General features: G+C 36.0%; 1 protein-coding gene across 1 annotated transcript; it reads right to left on the minus strand.

The window, feature by feature from the left end:
• Nucleotides 1–2,712: 2,712 nt before the first annotated feature.
• LOC107480264 (phosphatidylinositol 4-kinase beta 1) lies at nucleotides 2,713–10,266 on the minus strand. Its single transcript, XM_016100403.3, has 16 exons — nucleotides 8,158–10,266; nucleotides 7,872–8,060; nucleotides 7,679–7,727; nucleotides 7,344–7,476; nucleotides 6,745–7,228; nucleotides 6,413–6,493; nucleotides 6,207–6,326; nucleotides 5,907–5,976; nucleotides 5,077–5,174; nucleotides 4,887–4,991; nucleotides 4,340–4,393; nucleotides 4,071–4,214; nucleotides 3,935–3,988; nucleotides 3,769–3,843; nucleotides 3,589–3,672; nucleotides 2,713–3,514 (listed from the first exon to the last, which is right to left on the minus strand). The coding sequence occupies exons 1-16, from the start codon at nucleotides 9,631–9,633 to the stop codon at nucleotides 3,413–3,415; spliced, it is 3,318 nt and encodes a 1,105-aa protein (XP_015955889.1). The 5' UTR covers nucleotides 9,634–10,266; the 3' UTR covers nucleotides 2,713–3,412.
• Between the last annotated feature and the right edge of the window lie 8,653 nt (nucleotides 10,267–18,919).

The following is an 18,919-nucleotide window of genomic DNA, read 5'->3' on the forward strand; positions in this document are numbered from 1 at the left end:
CACTTCAACAAAGGTTTCCAACAACCACTTATACGTCTCTGTGGTTTCGTCGGATAGTAGGCCGGAGCCGAAGATAACAGTCTACCCGTGATGATTGCATCCGGAGAAAATGACCAAAGGCTTATTGTATTTATTCTTCCTGTAGGTTGAATCAAAGGCAACAATATCTCCAAAGCAGTGATAGTCGATAATTGACTGCCCATCTGCCCAAAAAATATGTTTGAGCCTTTCGTCACTAGTGAACATATACTTTTCAAAGAACAGCGGATCGTTGTTTGACTTCTCAATCAAATAGTTTATTGCCACATTGGCATCCCCATTTTTAACTTTTGACCGACGATAACGATCAATGTGGTTGTACAAATCTTTGCGTGTGAAGCCAGCATGACGATATCCACCCTTCTAGAACGCAATATATCCCATAATATAGCAGGTCTTGACACCAAAATTATGAAGATTTTTCACTTGGACTTTATCAGTGACAGTGAGACGACGATTGGGCGAAACCAGATGTGCAAATTGGGGTGGCGTCAGATCGTGGTTGTAAGATTCCACAAAACATGATACCTTCCATCTACCGTAGCCGTAGTCAAGCTTTACCCTAAGCCGAGCTGGACACTTGGTTCGCGTTAGTGACCTTGCCTCCCTTGATCTATCATCCAGATCAAGATACCTCATATTCCTCCAACCCTCTTTGTTGCAAACAAGTTACCTGCTAATGATTCTACCTTGATTATCACTAACCACGTCGTCCTTCCTCATTACAAATCCATGCCAACAAGAATAAGCGTTATAAAATTGGAAAGCCTCATCCTCTGTCCTAAACTCCAGGTTCTAAATATCCTTCACCATTAAATTCGCTATTCTTTTTACACCACAAACTTCTTCACTCTTGCTAGTAGAATCCGGCGAATCCACATCGTCGTCTTTAGCATCATCTTCTGCATTCGGTTGATAATCGAAATCATCACCCAAATTATTATCAGAATCATTCTTCACATCATCCTCGTTTCTTGACATAATTTTACCCCTACCAAAATTCAAGTTGGTGAATCAAAATGTGAATAAACAGAACCAATGGCAGCAACTACATAAAGCTAACTTAAACTCCTTAAAAAAAACTACAGTCACCGGAACCAAGGCTACTTAACCTAAGCCAACTGTTTAAGAGTCCAGTATAACGTTTTAATTTTAATGCCCCAAACCTAGCCACAGCATACAACTGGCAAATGTGAATTAAAATCCTAATTCCAGAACCTAAACCCAACACCATAAACAGAGCAATGTTTAAAAGACAGAGACTTCCATTAAAATTAAACTAACCTCCACTATTAAAAAAATTTGAAATGGAGATACTTTGATAACAACCGAAGCTTGAAATCCAATGAGTAAAGAATCGAACTTCTGGAGGGAGACAATCTTAATTAAACACCCGCACGTGATACGTGGCCGACTGATAAATGTGGATGGTAAATCCCTTCCACCTGCAACAGCTTGTTCGCGATCAGATGTAAACCTACTAGGTTCACAAAATTCACAACATGCAAGCACACAGAGGTCATCCTTCGGCGTCACCTAAGTCGACGCCAGAGCCCAGCCGATGGAAACAGAGTTCCAGTGATGGCTCCTGCAACCACAGATAATAGAATGAACCTGTGGTTGAAGTGAAGAATAGAAAATGAAGAGGGTTGGATTAGTGGTTGTGTGCCTAGGTCCTGGGGTTGAATAACGTGTTGGAGAGTATAGAACGAAGGCCAAAAAATGAGGGTTTGGTCACTAATGGCTATGTGCCTTCTTTTTCTCAGAAATGCATGTTGAACTTGAGGAACAAAAAGAGGGTTTTTTGTGTTGAGTCAATTTAGAGTGTAAAAATTTTAATTATAAATTTTTTTCAATACATTATACAGTATTATTATATAACAACTACTCATACATTACAATGTAGTATATTCATGCTATATATTTATTATGAGTTTTGACTTTTACAGTACATCAATTAATGAACCTTTAAAAATTTTTCTTAATCAATGGTTGTGATAATGACACATAAGTAAGGGTAACTTACCCACAAAATTAGCATGAGTTTGAAAGAAATTACCAATAATTAGACTATATGTTTATTTAATGTTTTAATCCTTGCCTGGTTAAACGATTTGGCTTAGACTTATTTGTCAACTTTCTAGTTGAAGCATTTTTTATTTACACCTCTTTTCATCTAAAATCCCACCGGATTTGTCAAGTTCACCGGTTGAACTTAACCCATATAATTAAACCATACTATACTCTTACTACCAAGTACCATCACTGCCAATGTTATTACGACCCATGGTTCAAGACTTTTTTTTTTTTCTCAAAAGCATTTTTTTTTTCTCAAAAGCATCCAATATCTTGTGCATGGAAGTGGGCAAAACATGAAGGTTAAATTTGTATTTATTCTTTGCTGCTTACATTAAAGGCACCATGCTTGTGAGTAGTTTGGTTTTGGTATATATATAATGTCATTGAAGAAGAGGAGAAAATGAGTAACATGGAAGAACTGGGCAAGTAAGTTTTTTTAATTTTAATTTTAATTTTTTTTTTACATAAGAGAGATAGGTGGATGTATGAGTTCCCAATTCCACATTTATCAGTAGTGTTGGTGTTAGCCCGAGTTAGAAAGAGAGAGAAGGGGGAATAGGACAGACAGACAATGCAAATACAAATCCCTGGCAATTTGCATGAAAACCATATTAATGTATATCACATTATAATATCATTTACATATATTTCACCAATTTAGTTTCCATTTTAAAATTAAATATTGCAAACAATGCAGCAACATCATTAACAAATTTCAATTACAACTTTCGGGTGTGAAGTATTGAAGAATCAAATCTGGGACGACAGATGCGTTGAACAGCTAAGATCATTACCAAAAATAACAGAGTAGTTGCCCAACACCGTAGACCTGCCCACGATTTCTTCCATGAAAGGGTCATGCAGAAGAGTGTGCTGGCCCTGCATCTGACTCTGCATGAATCCGTAATTGCACCACGTAGCAGTCTCAACATCCAACGTGAATCCGTTCTATTCCCCAAAAATATCTGTACACTGTGTACTATCCAAACGCCTAGGAGGCTCATGCAGCTTCTTTCTCCAAGTAGCAGCTTCATGCACATGAAGATGTAATGAAAGAAAAGATAATATAAAAGACCCATGATTCAGCAAATTTGGCCTGGTGTACTGTTAACTTATTTTGGTTCTTAGAATCTTCCTCCTATCAGGAGAAAAGAGGTTGCTGCATGCCACTACCTATTATCCTTCGCTCTGTCAAAAACCTCAAAAGTGTCTCCACTGAGAATCAATTGACACACCAGCTGTGCAAGCTTGGTTAAAAATGGAACAAGCAAGTGATCATTATTAACCTATTATCTCACAATATTCCATTCAAAACTTTCTGGTAATAATCATACTGCCGTGTCCTCCACGCATCCAGACTACTGCTAATAAGTGAAAGCACCAAGGAGACACATTGCTGCCAGAAGGGAAAAAAAGGTTAAAATCACATCCAAAACACTGTAATTATGAAAGAAATGTTATTATTGGAACCTCTTCTGTTAAACTCAGATGAAATCGCTTTCGTAAATTCTGTATTGTTCTTGCACCACCTTTAAAGCATGGAAAGCCTGAATCCTGATTCCAACATAAGCGGAATTTTTTAAGAATGAAAGAAGTACAAACCCAATATGAATTGGGAGTATTACTGAATGAAGCTAACATTTATATTACCTGCAACATCTCGACAAGAAGAATAATTCGCTCAGCATGCTTGCGGCAAGTAAGGAACCCTTGAATGCATAAAACCTGGGTAACATGACAAAGCAAGCAGACAAATTTAGAGCTAAGAATAGCATATGCAATTTGAAGTTTCTCAAAAGATTAGTTTCATTAGCACCTTGAAGTAATCAAAGAACTCGCTTGGAACACCTTCAGCATCAGAATCCATAACCTAGCACAATTATATTATTGTGAATTTGTGAACAATGTTATAGAATCTAATACCCAATGAAATAGATATATTTTAAGTTTACCTCAAGAAGCTCTCGGGTTAACTTGAAAGGTGCACTTTCAAAATTAACACCACCAGGTGAGTTGGAAAGCATGAAGCCAAAATCAATATGTATGATGTGACCTTCTTCATCCAATAAAAGGTTTCCATTATGCCTATCCTTCACCTGAATAGGAAAAAGCGCATAAATGAGAAATAGAAAGAATACAATTTTGATAACAATAAACTGCAAAATATTGCTAAAACTCTCATTGAAATAAGACAAGGACCAGTCACCAAGGGGCTTCAAACCTGTAATAGGTAGCACACAAGGGAATACCCAGCCATACTCTCGACAAAGTTCCTCTGAAACAAACAAATATACTATCAAGGTAAAAAAGGAAAGGGAATCATCTCTATTTTTAACACAACAAGGTGCATCAAACAAGTTAGAATCAATAAAATGACGAAGAAACAGTTTATGCCAAGGATTACAAATTTACAAGAACTTAAGTGATAATTTTAATCATGGTCCATTTTCCTTTACTTGATTGTGCAACGAGGCAACTTTTTCATGTAGTTTAGTTAAAATACATCAAGGGAGGAAGGATAGGAGTACTGCTAAATAACCAACCAAAACAATTGGTTCCAGTTCAGCTCTTTTCTCGAAACAAAAACATCAACCTTTCCAAGAAAATGTGAATTTAGTGTTACAAAATGAGAGAGCAAAAGGGACATACAAAACAAAACATGATACATAGTAATGAAACCTAATTAAGAAGTTAAGAAGGCATTAAAAATCATAAGATAGACAATTTCTGTCAACAGCAACATTATTGTAATTGCATCTGTAAATTACCTGGGCAAGTTTGAAACTTGGAGAATTTTCTTGATACTTGGCATTGAAGAATTCACGCAAACTTGAGATGTTGGGATGTCTACTTTTGATTGAATGTAGAGAAGCCTAAAAAAGCACAAATTCTTTTAATAATGAAGACAAAAAGTTAATACATTTCAACAGATTTAAAGTGGTGTAAGCTGAGAAATACCGTATCTGGAATCGTTTCAATCAGAGCCGTATACGAAGAAGTACATAAAACTTCATAAGGGCGCAACCAAAGAGGTAGTCCAGCTTCTTGGAAAATATCTGGCAACAAAATCCATCAATTTATTAAGCAACATGTTATGAACATACCCAGACAAGACTCAGCATCTTAGTTCAAACTTAATGAGAATGAGCTAAAAATAAGATCTCATCTCAAGCAATTATCACCAAGTTAGAGGGTGTTAAGTTACTACAATGGAACTTCAGCTGATATCTACAAACTGATATCATTTATTGTATAAGAGGAGCTTACACGAGTTTACACTGACCTGTTTTGACTTTTGACAAAGTCAACAACAGAAGTCTTGTTCACTAAAGGAAGTCAACTATATGAATCAAACAAAAGCATTGCAATAACTAATAAGCTAACAACTAAGCCTTGAAAAAGGAAATCAAGATATAAGTCTTTTCTATGGTATGGTTGTCGAAAGGTTGTTTGTTTGCTAGAACAGAGTAAAAACCTGTTCTGGTGTTTCAAATACCAATAAATCTTCCTCCAGCCTAAAAATGGTAGGTAACTAACTAAAGGGAAAGAAAATGAAAAAATGCCTTGGTCAGGAACTTTGCTGTTTAAATATCTTGATATTTTCTCTTTCCTTATTATTTATTACTTTGAGGTGCAGTTTGGGAAATGCTCACAATTTGAACATCAATTGAGAAATGGATTTACCAAAATTGGAAGATTGCAATATAGGAACAAAATGGAACAAGAAAATTAAACTATAAACATGAAGGAGGGGTAGGGGTGTAGGAAAGATCTGAGAGATCACCTACCATAGAAGTGAGAAATAAGTTGAACAGCCAGATGTTCCTGTCTACAATCATCACCACTCTTTACAATAACCTATGGGAAATGCAAAAATTGTACTGTAATGCACAAACGATTGGTAATATAAAGCACATATTCCAAACTGAAAAAGTGAAGAAATCTAGAACAAAAAAACAACCACACTTTACATAATCATAGGTTGTACATCATTTTTATGTTATACATAAATATTTTACAGTTGGTACTTATGATTGAGTTCATGTGTACATATGAAGCAAATTACTTTGGTTGAAAAATGCACTTACAGATCGCAGATCCCAACCAGGTAACTTCCCATTTTCGGAAGCTTTGCGTATTCTCTCTTTCTTCACCTCCCAAAGTTCACCAGATAAGGCGTCACTAGCTTTGGGAATAATTCCATTAGCCTGTTAGGATGAATCAAGTCATATATGACAACTACATGTTGCTAATGTCAAATAATTAAAACAAAACCTTAACAACAATGTCTTACACTTGGTTGTGCATCAGATGAATCTTGACCAGAACTTCTCAAAGGGAGTCCAAGAGGTGCTTCACCTTTTGCTGCCGCAGCCTGCCAAAGATTCAAATGTTGATACCATAACATTTTCTCATAATTATGATTAAAAAAAAAAATATTAAGGTGGCTTTGCCAACCATTGGTTTCTTTCATTATAGGCTGCGCAAACATAACAACTAATCATATATGGCAACACAATTCACCTTTGCCAATTCTGACACCAAATCAAGGCTCTTGGTAGGTGCTTAGACAAAAGTATTGTAAATGGTGGCACTAATAACTCTAGAAACAACATAAAAGCTCACCTTTACTTCCTCTATTGCAATTGTACTTGGAACACGGCGATGTTCCTTCCTCCGAGGTTGTGCTTGATCCTCAATATCTTCCAATCTAACCCCAGGATCAGCTGTCAAGACTACTCGTACCCATTCCAAATCACTGTCATGTCCTGCTTTTCCCTGTACACCCTTTCTGTGAATTGAAGCAATATTTCGACTACTTCCAGGTAGTTTAGCCAATTCAGTCTTCTCTGTCTGTCGAGGCAATTGTTTCTCCACAGAAAGATTCACACTAACAAATTTATTTTTTGCCTCGGGTACATGGGTCATTGCCTGATCAATTGCTTGAGCAGTAGATCTTGACATCCTATCGTTGCTATTTCGATATGCTTCTTGTGCTGTCCGTAATGGATAAGCCCAAGGGGGTGGCTTGTGCAATAGAGCATCTCCATTTGCCAAAGGAATTCCACCTTGGGAAAGTTTCTGGGAGCTAGATGCCTCCTTGGAATTGCTACAGCAAATAATTGAGAGAGAGAGAGGAATATATAAAAATATGCTTTTCAATTTACTTTACTATTTATTAATTTTTACAATGCTGAATAGTATTATCCAAGTACAAGTAATACCTTGGAATTTCACATCTCAAAACTTCAACACAGATTAGGTAAGGTGCCTTCTCTCTAGAATTCAAGAGAACAGCTTCATCTTCAGGTATATGCAGCACACGATACATGCCCTTTCCCAACGGAAAACATACTCCTAGGAACATATGACAAGCAAGATTCATATAGATGTAAGAAGATAGTTGAGATATACATATATAGTAAGCAAAGGGAAGCAATGTAACTTAATTGCCACGTCTTGGAAATAAATTTGAACTTCGACTGGAAACAACTACAAATAGAAAAATCCAAAGCATGAGGTGAACTTCAGATATATAACACATGTAGTTAAGGATTACCTCCATTGTTCTGAGCATCTGTTACATGTAAATTGATCTCTACAAGTGACTAGAACATAATAACAAAAAATGTGTCAGAAACATTGAAATGGAAAAGGATCAAGGACATATCTAGAATACAAACATATTTGAATCTCTATAAAAATTAGATGAAGAAACTAGAAGGCATTGAATAAAAATGTAAGAAAAAAACCTCACGCAGAGCACTTTTTCGATCTTCAATTGGAAATACATCCACTAAGCCATATGATGTCTCACATAATGATTGCACAAACTCCAGCGAATCATGGTAAGCTCCTTTGCGAAACTGAGATGCACTAAATGGTAGTGGGGGCTTTGTGGTTGATTTTTCATTTTGTTGCTTTGGTGATCCAGGATGCTTCTGCCAAAGTAATATGATAACCCCAAAATGAGACATAATAATGAAATATGTCTGGAACTAAACCAAGTGATAATTTATAAACAACTATTCAACAAACCTCTTTCTGCTTCTTTGATCCCAATAACTCTGAATCTTCTATTGATCTGTCACGATCTTTAAATAATTTGCGAAAAAAATTCTCTGTACCTGGACTACTCTCAAACAAGCCACCTTTATTGCCATTTTCATTGGCGGGACTACGTTTAGCATCTTCTGGGTGCACCCGAAACAGTCTTTTGAACAAGGAAAACTCGAAAAGCTCTTCTTCCTCACCATTGGCAGTGCCCTCTTCAGTTTTATCGTTTGTATCTTTCTTGTCCTCAAATTTATCCTTGAAAAACTTCCTGATAAACCCTTCTTTTTCATCTTCTTCCACAGGTTTGACACATTTCTCTTCAGAATTAGCAACTCCGTCATTTCTATCACTCCCCTCCTTTCTATCTTCAGATTTCTCCCGGAAAAACTTTCGGAAAAGCCCCTCTTTCTCTGCATCTTCAATTGTTTTAGTGTGACTGGCATCCTCAGAATCATTCTTGCTATCACGAAACAATCTCTTAAAAAATCCCTCAGAACTTGAGGTCAAATCCTCATCCTCGCCTCTATCCCTCAATAGTCTTCGAAGGAAACCATCCTTTTCAGAGTCTTCTTCGTCACCCTTACTATCCCTACTGCTTAATAACCTTTTAAAAAAATTATCCTTTTCAGAGTCTTCGTCATCTTTTTCAGATGACTTCCGAAAGGAAAATGCATCTCGTATTTTCTGGCCTAGCTCGTCCTCACCTTTGCTATCTTTTAGAAGTCTCTTGAAAAACCCATCCTTTTCAGAATCATTATTGTCTTTATCCACTGACTTCCTAAAACGCAAAGCATCTCTAAACTTTGGACTTGGAATAAGCTTCTTAAATATCTTGTTCTCATCAGGAGATAAAGGATTGCCATCCTCTTGCACAATGTTCCCCGAAGGAGGTGAGAACGATAAAGACTTCTGTGACGGCGGGGAGGATGTCAGAGACAAAAAGCGGGATTTCGAAGACAGTAACCTATTCAACTTGCCTCCAGAACTCGGAGTCTCGGTTTGAGGGCGAATCAAGGGAGGCCACTCGCCCATCAAGGTGGCTGCAATCTGGCACTTCTCCATAACCCTACTAATCCCTTCATTGTCATCAGAATCCTCAAGCTCGGCCAACAAGAACCAATGCACCTTCAAAGCAATCTTAAGCGACTTGGCGCACACATCTATGACAAACTTATCCAAGGAGGGGCTGGGCTTGTGTATCATCATGTAACATACTTGGAACAAATAACTCTCAATCCCCTGCAAGGGAAGAGTATACATTCTATTACAGAGATAATCACGCACCCCGGCGTGATCATGCTTGTACAAGTAGCTAACAGCAATCCACTCACAGAAGAAATCCGAGTCAAAGAACCTGATGAGCCAGCCGTTTTCACTTGACTCACCGGTGATGTTCGACCTCGACGTGATTTCCCTGGGCTCATCAAAACCACGAATGAACCCGAGTAGCCTCACCATTCTCAATTTACTGTCATAAAAGGGAAACCCTAATTTCAATTGGATCGGATTCAAAACAACAAAAGCATGCTAGTTCTACTTCTACCCTTCCCATATAAACCCTTAAATCCGCTTAAACCTTCGCCCAAAACCCTAATCCTACATAAAACGAGGATACAGCTCTCACCAGTTGTCTACCTCAGGTGCCTATCACAGAACCCGAGTACCAAGAAACTGATCAGAACTTCTTATGCCCAATCATGCAACTACAGAGCGGCAAGTCGCTTCTTGTGTAGAAGACCAAGAGCAACAAAAACAGAAGCTAGAGATGAAGCAACCAGGGAACTCTTCTTGCAACAGAACTTAAACTTGGAAATGGAGGTAAGGAAGATTCCAAAGCAGCGACGAGAATGTGAATTTTGATTCTGCTGAGTGTGAAGCACCGTGGAATCGGATCGGAGGAGGTAGCAGAGGATGATCTGTGTCTTTCGGCAGCTTAATGGAAAAGATAGTGTTTTAGAAGAGGGGAGTGGCGGTGGTTGCGGTGGGGCTGTGGTGGTCGTTGTTGCTTTTTGCAGAGTGTGAAAGACGACGCAGGTGACGTGCTAGTTAAATTTGAAGTTTGATTGTTTGAACATTAAAATTGTCACAAAAATACGTGAATAACTTGAAAGCTGCTAAGATGCGCATAGCTGTAAGATGCGCACTAGATGGCGCGTGGTATTTATTAATTTTATTTTTTATCTTTTAATTTTGGTCAACCGTGTAAATATAAATTAATGGGCTAAATATAAATAAAATAATTGGGCCTAGATTTCACGGACGTTATGCTTCCGCTTTACATGAACATTAGCACCGCTACTTTATTGCTTGGTAGATGCATCAATTTTTTTCGGACCCTGACCTCTTTTCAGCCATCGACCTGATACCCGCCTATTGGGCTTCCATACCATCATCTTTTCTCTTCGTTTATGGTCTCAACTACCAAAAATTCTATCATGGGCTCGCTCTTCAAATTTTTTTCTCTCTTTTTCTTCTTCTTCTTCTTGGAATTGTTTCTGACTTTCTGTTGTTGAATCAGGAACCATTGGGATTGAGTTTTGGGGATGAACTGAACTGGTTTCTTTTTGTTCCTGCGATTAGGATATGATTTTGGAATCTGAATTATTCTAACTCTACCTGACAGTTTGAGCCTCTGGAAAAAAAAAATATGTTTGGTACTACAAAGGAATTAAGATTCAAATATCATGATTTCCATGTCTATATTCTGTAAAACTGTCTAACATGTGTTATTTGGCTGTGTTTTCTTTTATTCGTTGCCTTTCATGATTTGAAAATGGCAATATGCAGGAACGAAACTGTTGATGAATTTGAAGAATTAGGATTTACACAGGAACTTTGGCATTTATCGAAGAATTGCAACAAGGTTTGGTTGTATGTTTTTGGTCACTCAAAAGAGTTCTTCACTTAAAGGATGAAATGAAAATAAAGAATTCTATTTCAATTTAGGATTATTGACATTTGCAGCATTTTTGCATGGATCTTTTTCCTCTAGATTGTGCCATTGTGGTCTCTGGTTGTCTGAATTTGTTCTTTTCTCCTCTGTAGGGGTTATATTTATATATCTATTATATATACCGGGGCGGGTTTAACCTAAACCCGACCCAGCCCCACCCCGCCTAAGACCCCGTCCCGCCCAAGAATCTGTCCCGCTAAAATCTGCTCCGGTGCGAGTGCGGGTAATTACCCGTCTCGAACAGATAGAAACGGGATAGATACCCGCAGGTTCGGATAGTGTTGCCACTCCTACTCCTCTATTTGCCTTGGATTATCACATTTTGACCTATAGTACGGCCTGAGTCCTTTAATAATGAGTTATATCTTATTTGGTTTCGTTCGTTTCGATTAGAATATGGCCACTTGTAACTATCATAAAACTAAAATACATCTGATGCTTAAATATGTTCTTCAATTTTAAAATTATGATCTATCTATCATACTAATTGTTTGAATAATATTTTAGCTGACAAAATAATATTAACTTGTTGTAAAATAAATAAAATAAAATATGTAAATAGATAATTTTAATAATAATATTCATCACATCAATATCTCACACTAATAAAAATGTATTAATATTATATATATTAATATTTATATACTAATACCCAGAGAGAGAAAAAAAATAGACTTTATAATATTAAAATATATAAAAGAAGAGAGGGGTAGAAATATTTGTTATTGCTGTGTGTTATTTTCATAGGTTTAATCTTCTATTTAAAGATGTACATAGGATAGCTTCTTCAAAAGCTTATTAAATGTACTCTTCCTTGAAAAATATGAACCGCCCATCATAAATGGGCATCCATGTAAGTAATTTTATCACAGCAGTCCCTTTTGGATGTCCATTTAGGATTATGCCTCGTTAAAACCTTACTAAAGAAAACCCAATGGGAAAAACTTTAGTGAAGGGAAAAGAGTACAAAATCCTTTGTAATGGGGACTGCCTCATTAAAAACCTTGTCAAGAAAAACCCAATGAGAAAAAAAACTTGACCAAGGGAAAAAGAGTACAGTCTCCCCTCTTGTCGACATCATTTGTCTCGAAATCGGCACATCCGAATCTCATGTACCAATCTTTCAAATGAGGATTTTGGGAGTGATTTTGTGAATAAATCTGCCAGATTGTCACTTGAGCGGATCTGTTGAATATCAATTGTCCCTTGATTTTGAAGATCATGAGTGAAGAAGAATTTGGGAGAAATATGCTTCGTTCTATCACCTTTGATGTATCCACCCTTAAGTTGAGCAATGCATGCTGTATTATCTTCAAACAGAACAGTTGGAGCTATCTTATGATCAATCAGTCCACATGATGACAGAATATATTGAATCAGACTCCTCAGCCAAAAACATTCGTGACTAGCTTCATGAATCGCCAGTATTTCGGTATGATTAGAGGATGTTGCAGCAATCGTCTGTTTCGTGGACCTCCATGATATAGTTGTTCCACCATATGTAAACATGTATCCTGTTTGAGATCTCCCTTTATGTGGATCAGACAAGTATCCAGTATCTGCATAGCCAACTAATTGTGACTTGGATCCATAGGGATAAAACAATCCCATATCAACTGTTCCATGAAGATATCGAAAGATTTGTTTGATTCCACTCCAATGTCTTCTGGTTGGAGAAGAACTATATCTTGCTAGTAAATTCACCACGAATGATATGCCAGGTCGCGTATTATTAGCAAGATACGTTAGCGCTCCAATGCCACTAAGATATGGTACTTCAGGACCAATGATATCTTCATTCTCTTTTTTAGGACGGAATTGATCCTTTTTCACATCCAAAGATCTTACGATCATTGGAGTACTTAATGGATGCGACTTATCCATATAAAATCTCTTCAAGATCTTTTTTATGTATGTTGTTTGATGAATAAAGATCCCATTTTTTGTATGCTCGATCTGCAGGTCGAGACAAAATTTAGTTTTTCCAAGATCTTTCATCTCAAACTCTTCTTTTAGAGTTTTTATAATTGTTGGAATTTCTTCAAGAGTTCCAATGATATTTAAATCATCAACGTATACAGCAATTATAATGAATCCAGATGCAGTTTTCTTTATGAAAACACACGGGCATATATCATCATTCTTGAAACTGTTTTTTTGGCCAGATACTCAGTAAGACGATTATATCACATTCGTCCAGATTGCTTTAGACCATATAAAGATCTTTGCAATTTGACTGAGTATAACCCTTGTAAATATTCATTGGATGGTTTAGATATCTTTAGTCCTTCAGGGACTTTCATATAGATATCCCGATCTAATGAGCCGTATAAATAGGCTGTTACCACATCCATTAAATGCATATGCAGTTTATGATATGCAGATAAATTGACCAAATAACGCAATGTTATCGCATCCACTACAGGGGAATACGTTCCTTCATAATCTATACCGGGCCTTTGTGAAAAATCTTGTGCCACAGATCGGGCTTTGTAGCGCACAACTTCATTTTTCTCATTTCGTTTTCTCACAAATACCCATCGGTATCCAACAGGTTTTACATCTGCAGGTGTACAGACTACAGGTCCAAAGACTTCATGTTTTGCAAGTGAGTCTAATTCAGCCTTCATGGCTTCTTTCCATTTTAGCCAATTATTTCTTTGTCGACATTCTTCGACTGATCTTGGCTCAAGATCCTTATTTTCATGCATGATATTTAATGCCACATTATATGCAAATATTTCATTGACAATTGTCTTATTTCGGTCCCATTTCTCTCCTGTAAAGACATAATTTATCGAGATTTCGTCATTTTCACAATTTTCAGGTACCTAAACGTCTTCTGGCGTTAAAACTATATCAGAATTCTGGACAACTGCAGGTATCTTTACTATGTCTTTTTCAACAGGGATTGTATTTACCTCTTTTCTCTTTCGAGAATTTTTGTCTTTGGAACTGACAGGCCTACCACGCTTCTGGCGTGTATTTACTTCGGTGACAATTTGTCCAACTGGGACATCAATTCGAATTGGGGCATTTTTCGCTGGTATATACGACTTGGTTATCCTCTTTGTATCGGAAAATATATCAGGCAATTCATTTGCTATTCTTTGCAAATGTATAATCTTTTGAACTTCTAGTTCACATTGCCCTGATCGAGGATCTAAATATATCAACGATGATGCATTCCAATTAAGTTCCTTTTCAGGAAGCTTATTCTCTCCCCTAATGTTGGAAATTTTGATTCATCAAAATGACAATCCGCAAACCGGCCTTTAAATACATCTCCAGTTTGTATCTCAAAATACCTCACTATAGAGGGAGAATCATATCCAACATATATTCTCAATTTTCTTTGGGGTCCCATTTTGGTGCGACTAGGTGGTGTAATGGGAACATATATCGCACACCCAAATATTCTTAAATGGGAAACATTTGGCTACTGGCCAAAAGCTAATTACATAGGAGAGAACTGATGGTAACTCGTTGGCCTCAATTGAATAAGTGCTGCGGCATGTAAAATGGCATGCCCCAAACCGAAGTTGGGAGATTTGTTCTCATGAGTAAGGGTCTAGCAATTAATTGGAGGCGCTTAATAAGTGATTCTGCTAACCCATTTTGTGTGTGAACATAAGCTACTGAATGTTCAACACTTATTCCATTAGCCATATAATAAGCATCAAAAGCTTGGGAAGTAAATTCACCAGCATTATCAAGACGAATTGCTTTGATTGAATTTTCTGAAAATTGTGCTTTTAATCTAATAATTTGAGCCAGTAATCTCGCAAACGCCAGGTTGCGAGAAGATAATAAGCACGCATGTGACCATCTCGAAGATGCATCTATTAGGACCATAAAATATCTAAAAGATCCACATAGTGGATGAATACGTCCACATATATCACCTTGAATCCTTTCTAGAAATTCAGGGGACTCAAATTCAATCTTTACTGGTGATGGCCTTAAAATTAACTTTCCCTGAGAACATGCAGCACAACAAAATTCACTAGTTTTAAGAATCTTCTGGTTCTTTAGTGAATGTCCATGAGAGTTTTCAATAATTCTCCTCATCATGGTTGTTCCCAGATGACCCAATCGGTCGTGTCAAGTTATGAAATCATTTGGGCTAGTAAACTTCTGGTTTATAATGGCATGTGATTCAATTGCACTAATCTTGGTATAATAAAATCCAGATGAAAGTGAGGGTAACTTTTCTAATATAACCTTTTTATTTAAATCATGAGTTGTGATACATAAATACTCATGATTTCCCTCATTCATTGTTTCAATATAATATCCATTTCGACGAATATCTTTGAAACTCAACAAGTTCCTCATAGACTTGGTAGATAATAGTGCATTATTTATTATAAATTTTGTTCCTCCGGGAAACAAAATTATAGCTCTTCCGGAGCCTTCTATCACATTGTCTGAGCCAATAGTAGTATTAACGCATTCTTCTTTTGGCACAAGATGGGTAAAATATATATATCACTTTTGAGAATAGTGTGCGAACTTGCACTATCCGCAAAGGCATACATCTTCATTACATATCTTTGTCATTCTCTTCAAAGACAAATAATAATAAAATGAGTAGTATGCACAGTTAAATTGAATACTTGATCAGAATTATTTTTCTAAGAAATAATGCACATAAAATAATGTCATATACTAAAATTTTATTTTAAAACATGACATATTTAATGATTTCAAAATTCATAAACATTTATACAACATATTTGAAACTTAAATACATAGAAAATAAAACTTAAAAATAAGTTCTTTACAGTATTTATTTACATGAATACTTAACAATCTCAGATATTAAACTATTCCACCATTGATCAAATGACCAATATTTCCTTCAGAATCCTCAAAAAAACCAAATACATCATAATGAGTGGTGAAATTTTTAGCAAAATTTGAAACAAAATTCGACTCTTTTTCCTTGTCGTCCTTTTTCAAAAATGCCTGGTAAAGATCGACTAGGTGCCTTGGGGTACGACAGGTATGTGACCAATGGCCCTTTCCACCACAACGGAAACACTTATCCTCTGTTGATTTATTCTGCCCAATATTTCTTTCTTTATCCCACTTCTGGTGAGATCCTTTCTTTTGAATATAATTCCTTTTCCTTCCATATTTTTTCTTGTTATTAAAACCTTGCCATTTACCTCTTCTGGGGTAATTTGCCATATTTACTTCAGGAAATGGGGCGACGTCAGTTGGGCGCGCTTCATGATTTTTCAAAAGTAATTCATTGTTGCGTTCAGCAACAAGAAGGCAAGAAATTAACTCAGAATATTTTTTAAACCCTTTCTCTCGATACTGCTACTGCAGGAGCACATTCGAGGCATGGAAGGTTGAGAAAATTTTCTCCAACATATTATGGTCAGTTATCTTTTCCCCACATAATTTCATTCGTGAGGTGATTCGAAACATTGCAGAATTATATTCATTTATGGATTTAAAATCCTGTAGACACAAGGGCGTCCATTCATATCGGGCTTGAGGAAGTATCACCGTTTTTTTATTATTATACCTTTCTTCAAGGTCTTTCCAAAGATCTACAAGATCTTTTAATGTGAGATATTCATTTTTCAATCCTTTGGCAAGATGACGACGAAGAAAAATCATAGCTTTGGCTTTATCCTTCTGGGATGCATTATTTTCAGCCTTAATGGTATCTCCAAGATCCATTGAATCAAGATGAATTTCAGCATCTAGTATCCATGATAAATAATTGTTTCCAGATATATTAAAAGCATTGAATTCAAGATGAGAGAGTTTCGACATAATGAAAAATTTGTTACCTGAGTCTTCCTAAAAATTTGATCAGAGTCTTGTGCTGATAACGTGTTGTAAAATAAATAAGATAGATATACTAGATATAAAATAAAATATGTAAATAGATAATTGTAATAATAATATTCACCACATCAATATCTCACACTAATAGAAATGTATTAATATTATATATATTAATATTTATATACTAGCACCATGGAAAAAGAGAAGAAAATAAACTTTATAATATTATAATATATGAAAGAAGAGAAAGATAGGAATATTTATTATTGCTGTGTGTTAGTTTTAGAAGCTTAATTCTTTATTTATAGATGTACATAGGATAACTTTTTCAAAAGTTTATTAAATGTACTCTTCCTTAAAAAATATGAACCGCCCATAAGTAATTTTATCACAACATAAGTTTATTTGTTTTTTTATGAATAAGATGAAGCCATTAAATTGTTGATGTATTGATTAAAGAACCTGATTTTGTGGCATATGCACATGCCTTTTGTCTTTTCGTTGATGTGTTGTAAGTTTGTGTTTCAAACTTAGTTGCATATAGAGGAGACTATGAAATCAAAGAAAATCATATATTAGCTGATGGACTCTCACACATGGTTTGCACTTTGATTGTTCTTAGGCTTCTATTTACTCCAAAGAACATTTGTTTGGCCCAAGTCATATAAGCCACGTTTTATACATTTCTTATTGAAGTTTATCTGTTCTAAGTGATGATTTATGATTAACATTTTTTCTGACATTTTTTTCCTATATAGGTTACTCATATATGAATAATGAAGCAAAATTAGCTTTATCTAACTGATCTTCTACCTATTTCTATTTATTTACTTCTGTCATTAGTATATGTTTATTGGTAATTGTTAAGTATCTAAGGAAAGTGGAAACCACACCTTAAAAGCTAGCTAATAAGAGAGAAAAATCACTCTCCTTATATAAAACATCAAACATCCCATATTACCCGATGTGAAACTTTGAGTACCCCATAATATCCAAGTCCCTAACAGAAACTCAAGAGTCCGGTGGAAGATGAAGGGAACTCATGCATGCAACGAATTATAGTCTATAAATGCATGTCTCTTTCATTTGTTTATGCCATTGTTGATTGTTTGAATTTAGCCGCTTGTTTATATTATTGATTGTTCTTTTATCAGAGACTGGCGTACTGATAATAATTTGTTTATATCATCTTCCCTGTTTGTTATTTAAAGAAGAATGGCTTCTTAGTAGAATTCATATTTCTTGATTTGGATTCTAGACTTTTCTACATGCAAGACCTTGAAGGGGTTATATATCTCAAGGAACCTGGTCTCTTTAATGACGAAGCTTGTTTACTGAGGTGATTTTTCGTATTGTGGTTGTCAAATGTGTTTAAATTTTATATGTCTCTTCAATATATGCTTATACTTACAATTTAATGAAGTTGGTTTTGAACATTTATCATATCTCATAATGTAATGGTGAGGATAATATGCATGATGATGATGGTGGCTAGGATGAACAAGATCATAATTTACTCAGTGTAATCCTCTCATATGACTGCATAATATGGTACGAGTTTATTAGAAAACTAAACCCATAATTGGTAACTACTACCTATTTGAAAATCGTCCTTGGGGTCTTGTTACCAACACTCATGAATACATGTTGCCTTGTGATTAAGTAAAACAAATGTTCATATTGGGTCCTTCCTTCCAGTACATAGTTCAATTTACTGTAGCGTGTATATGTCATTCATTCTCAAGCATCGTGAGACCATTAGAGCCCCTGTTTTCTAAATATTAGGGCCAATTGGTTTTAGTTCCCACTTAAAGATATCTAGAAATGAGAAAAGGTACCAGGTTACCAGGGGGGTGTATGTGTGTTGGGGAGAGAAAAGGAAGGGGAGGGGGTGTATAGGTCATGTTGAAAACAGTGGAAATTGTCATAAAATATATGTACGTAGATTAACAAATGGTGTTGGTATTGATACCGTAACTA

Source organism: Arachis duranensis, chromosome 3 (genome assembly GCF_000817695.3).
Source record: "Arachis duranensis cultivar V14167 chromosome 3, aradu.V14167.gnm2.J7QH, whole genome shotgun sequence".
Taxonomy (NCBI): Eukaryota; Viridiplantae; Streptophyta; class Magnoliopsida; order Fabales; family Fabaceae; genus Arachis; species Arachis duranensis.

Coding starts and splice junctions, on each gene's coding strand:
- LOC107480264 (XM_016100403.3), bottom strand. CDS start 9,633: ATGGTGAGGCTACTCGGGTTCATTCGTGGTTTTGATGAGCCCAGGGAA. Junction 4,394..4,886: donor CAAGTTTCAAACTTGCCCAG/GTAATTTACAGA, acceptor TGTTTGTTTCAG/AGGAACTTTGTCGAGAGTAT. Junction 3,844..3,934: donor AGTTCTTTGATTACTTCAAG/GTGCTAATGAAA, acceptor CATGTTACCCAG/GTTTTATGCATTCAAGGGTT.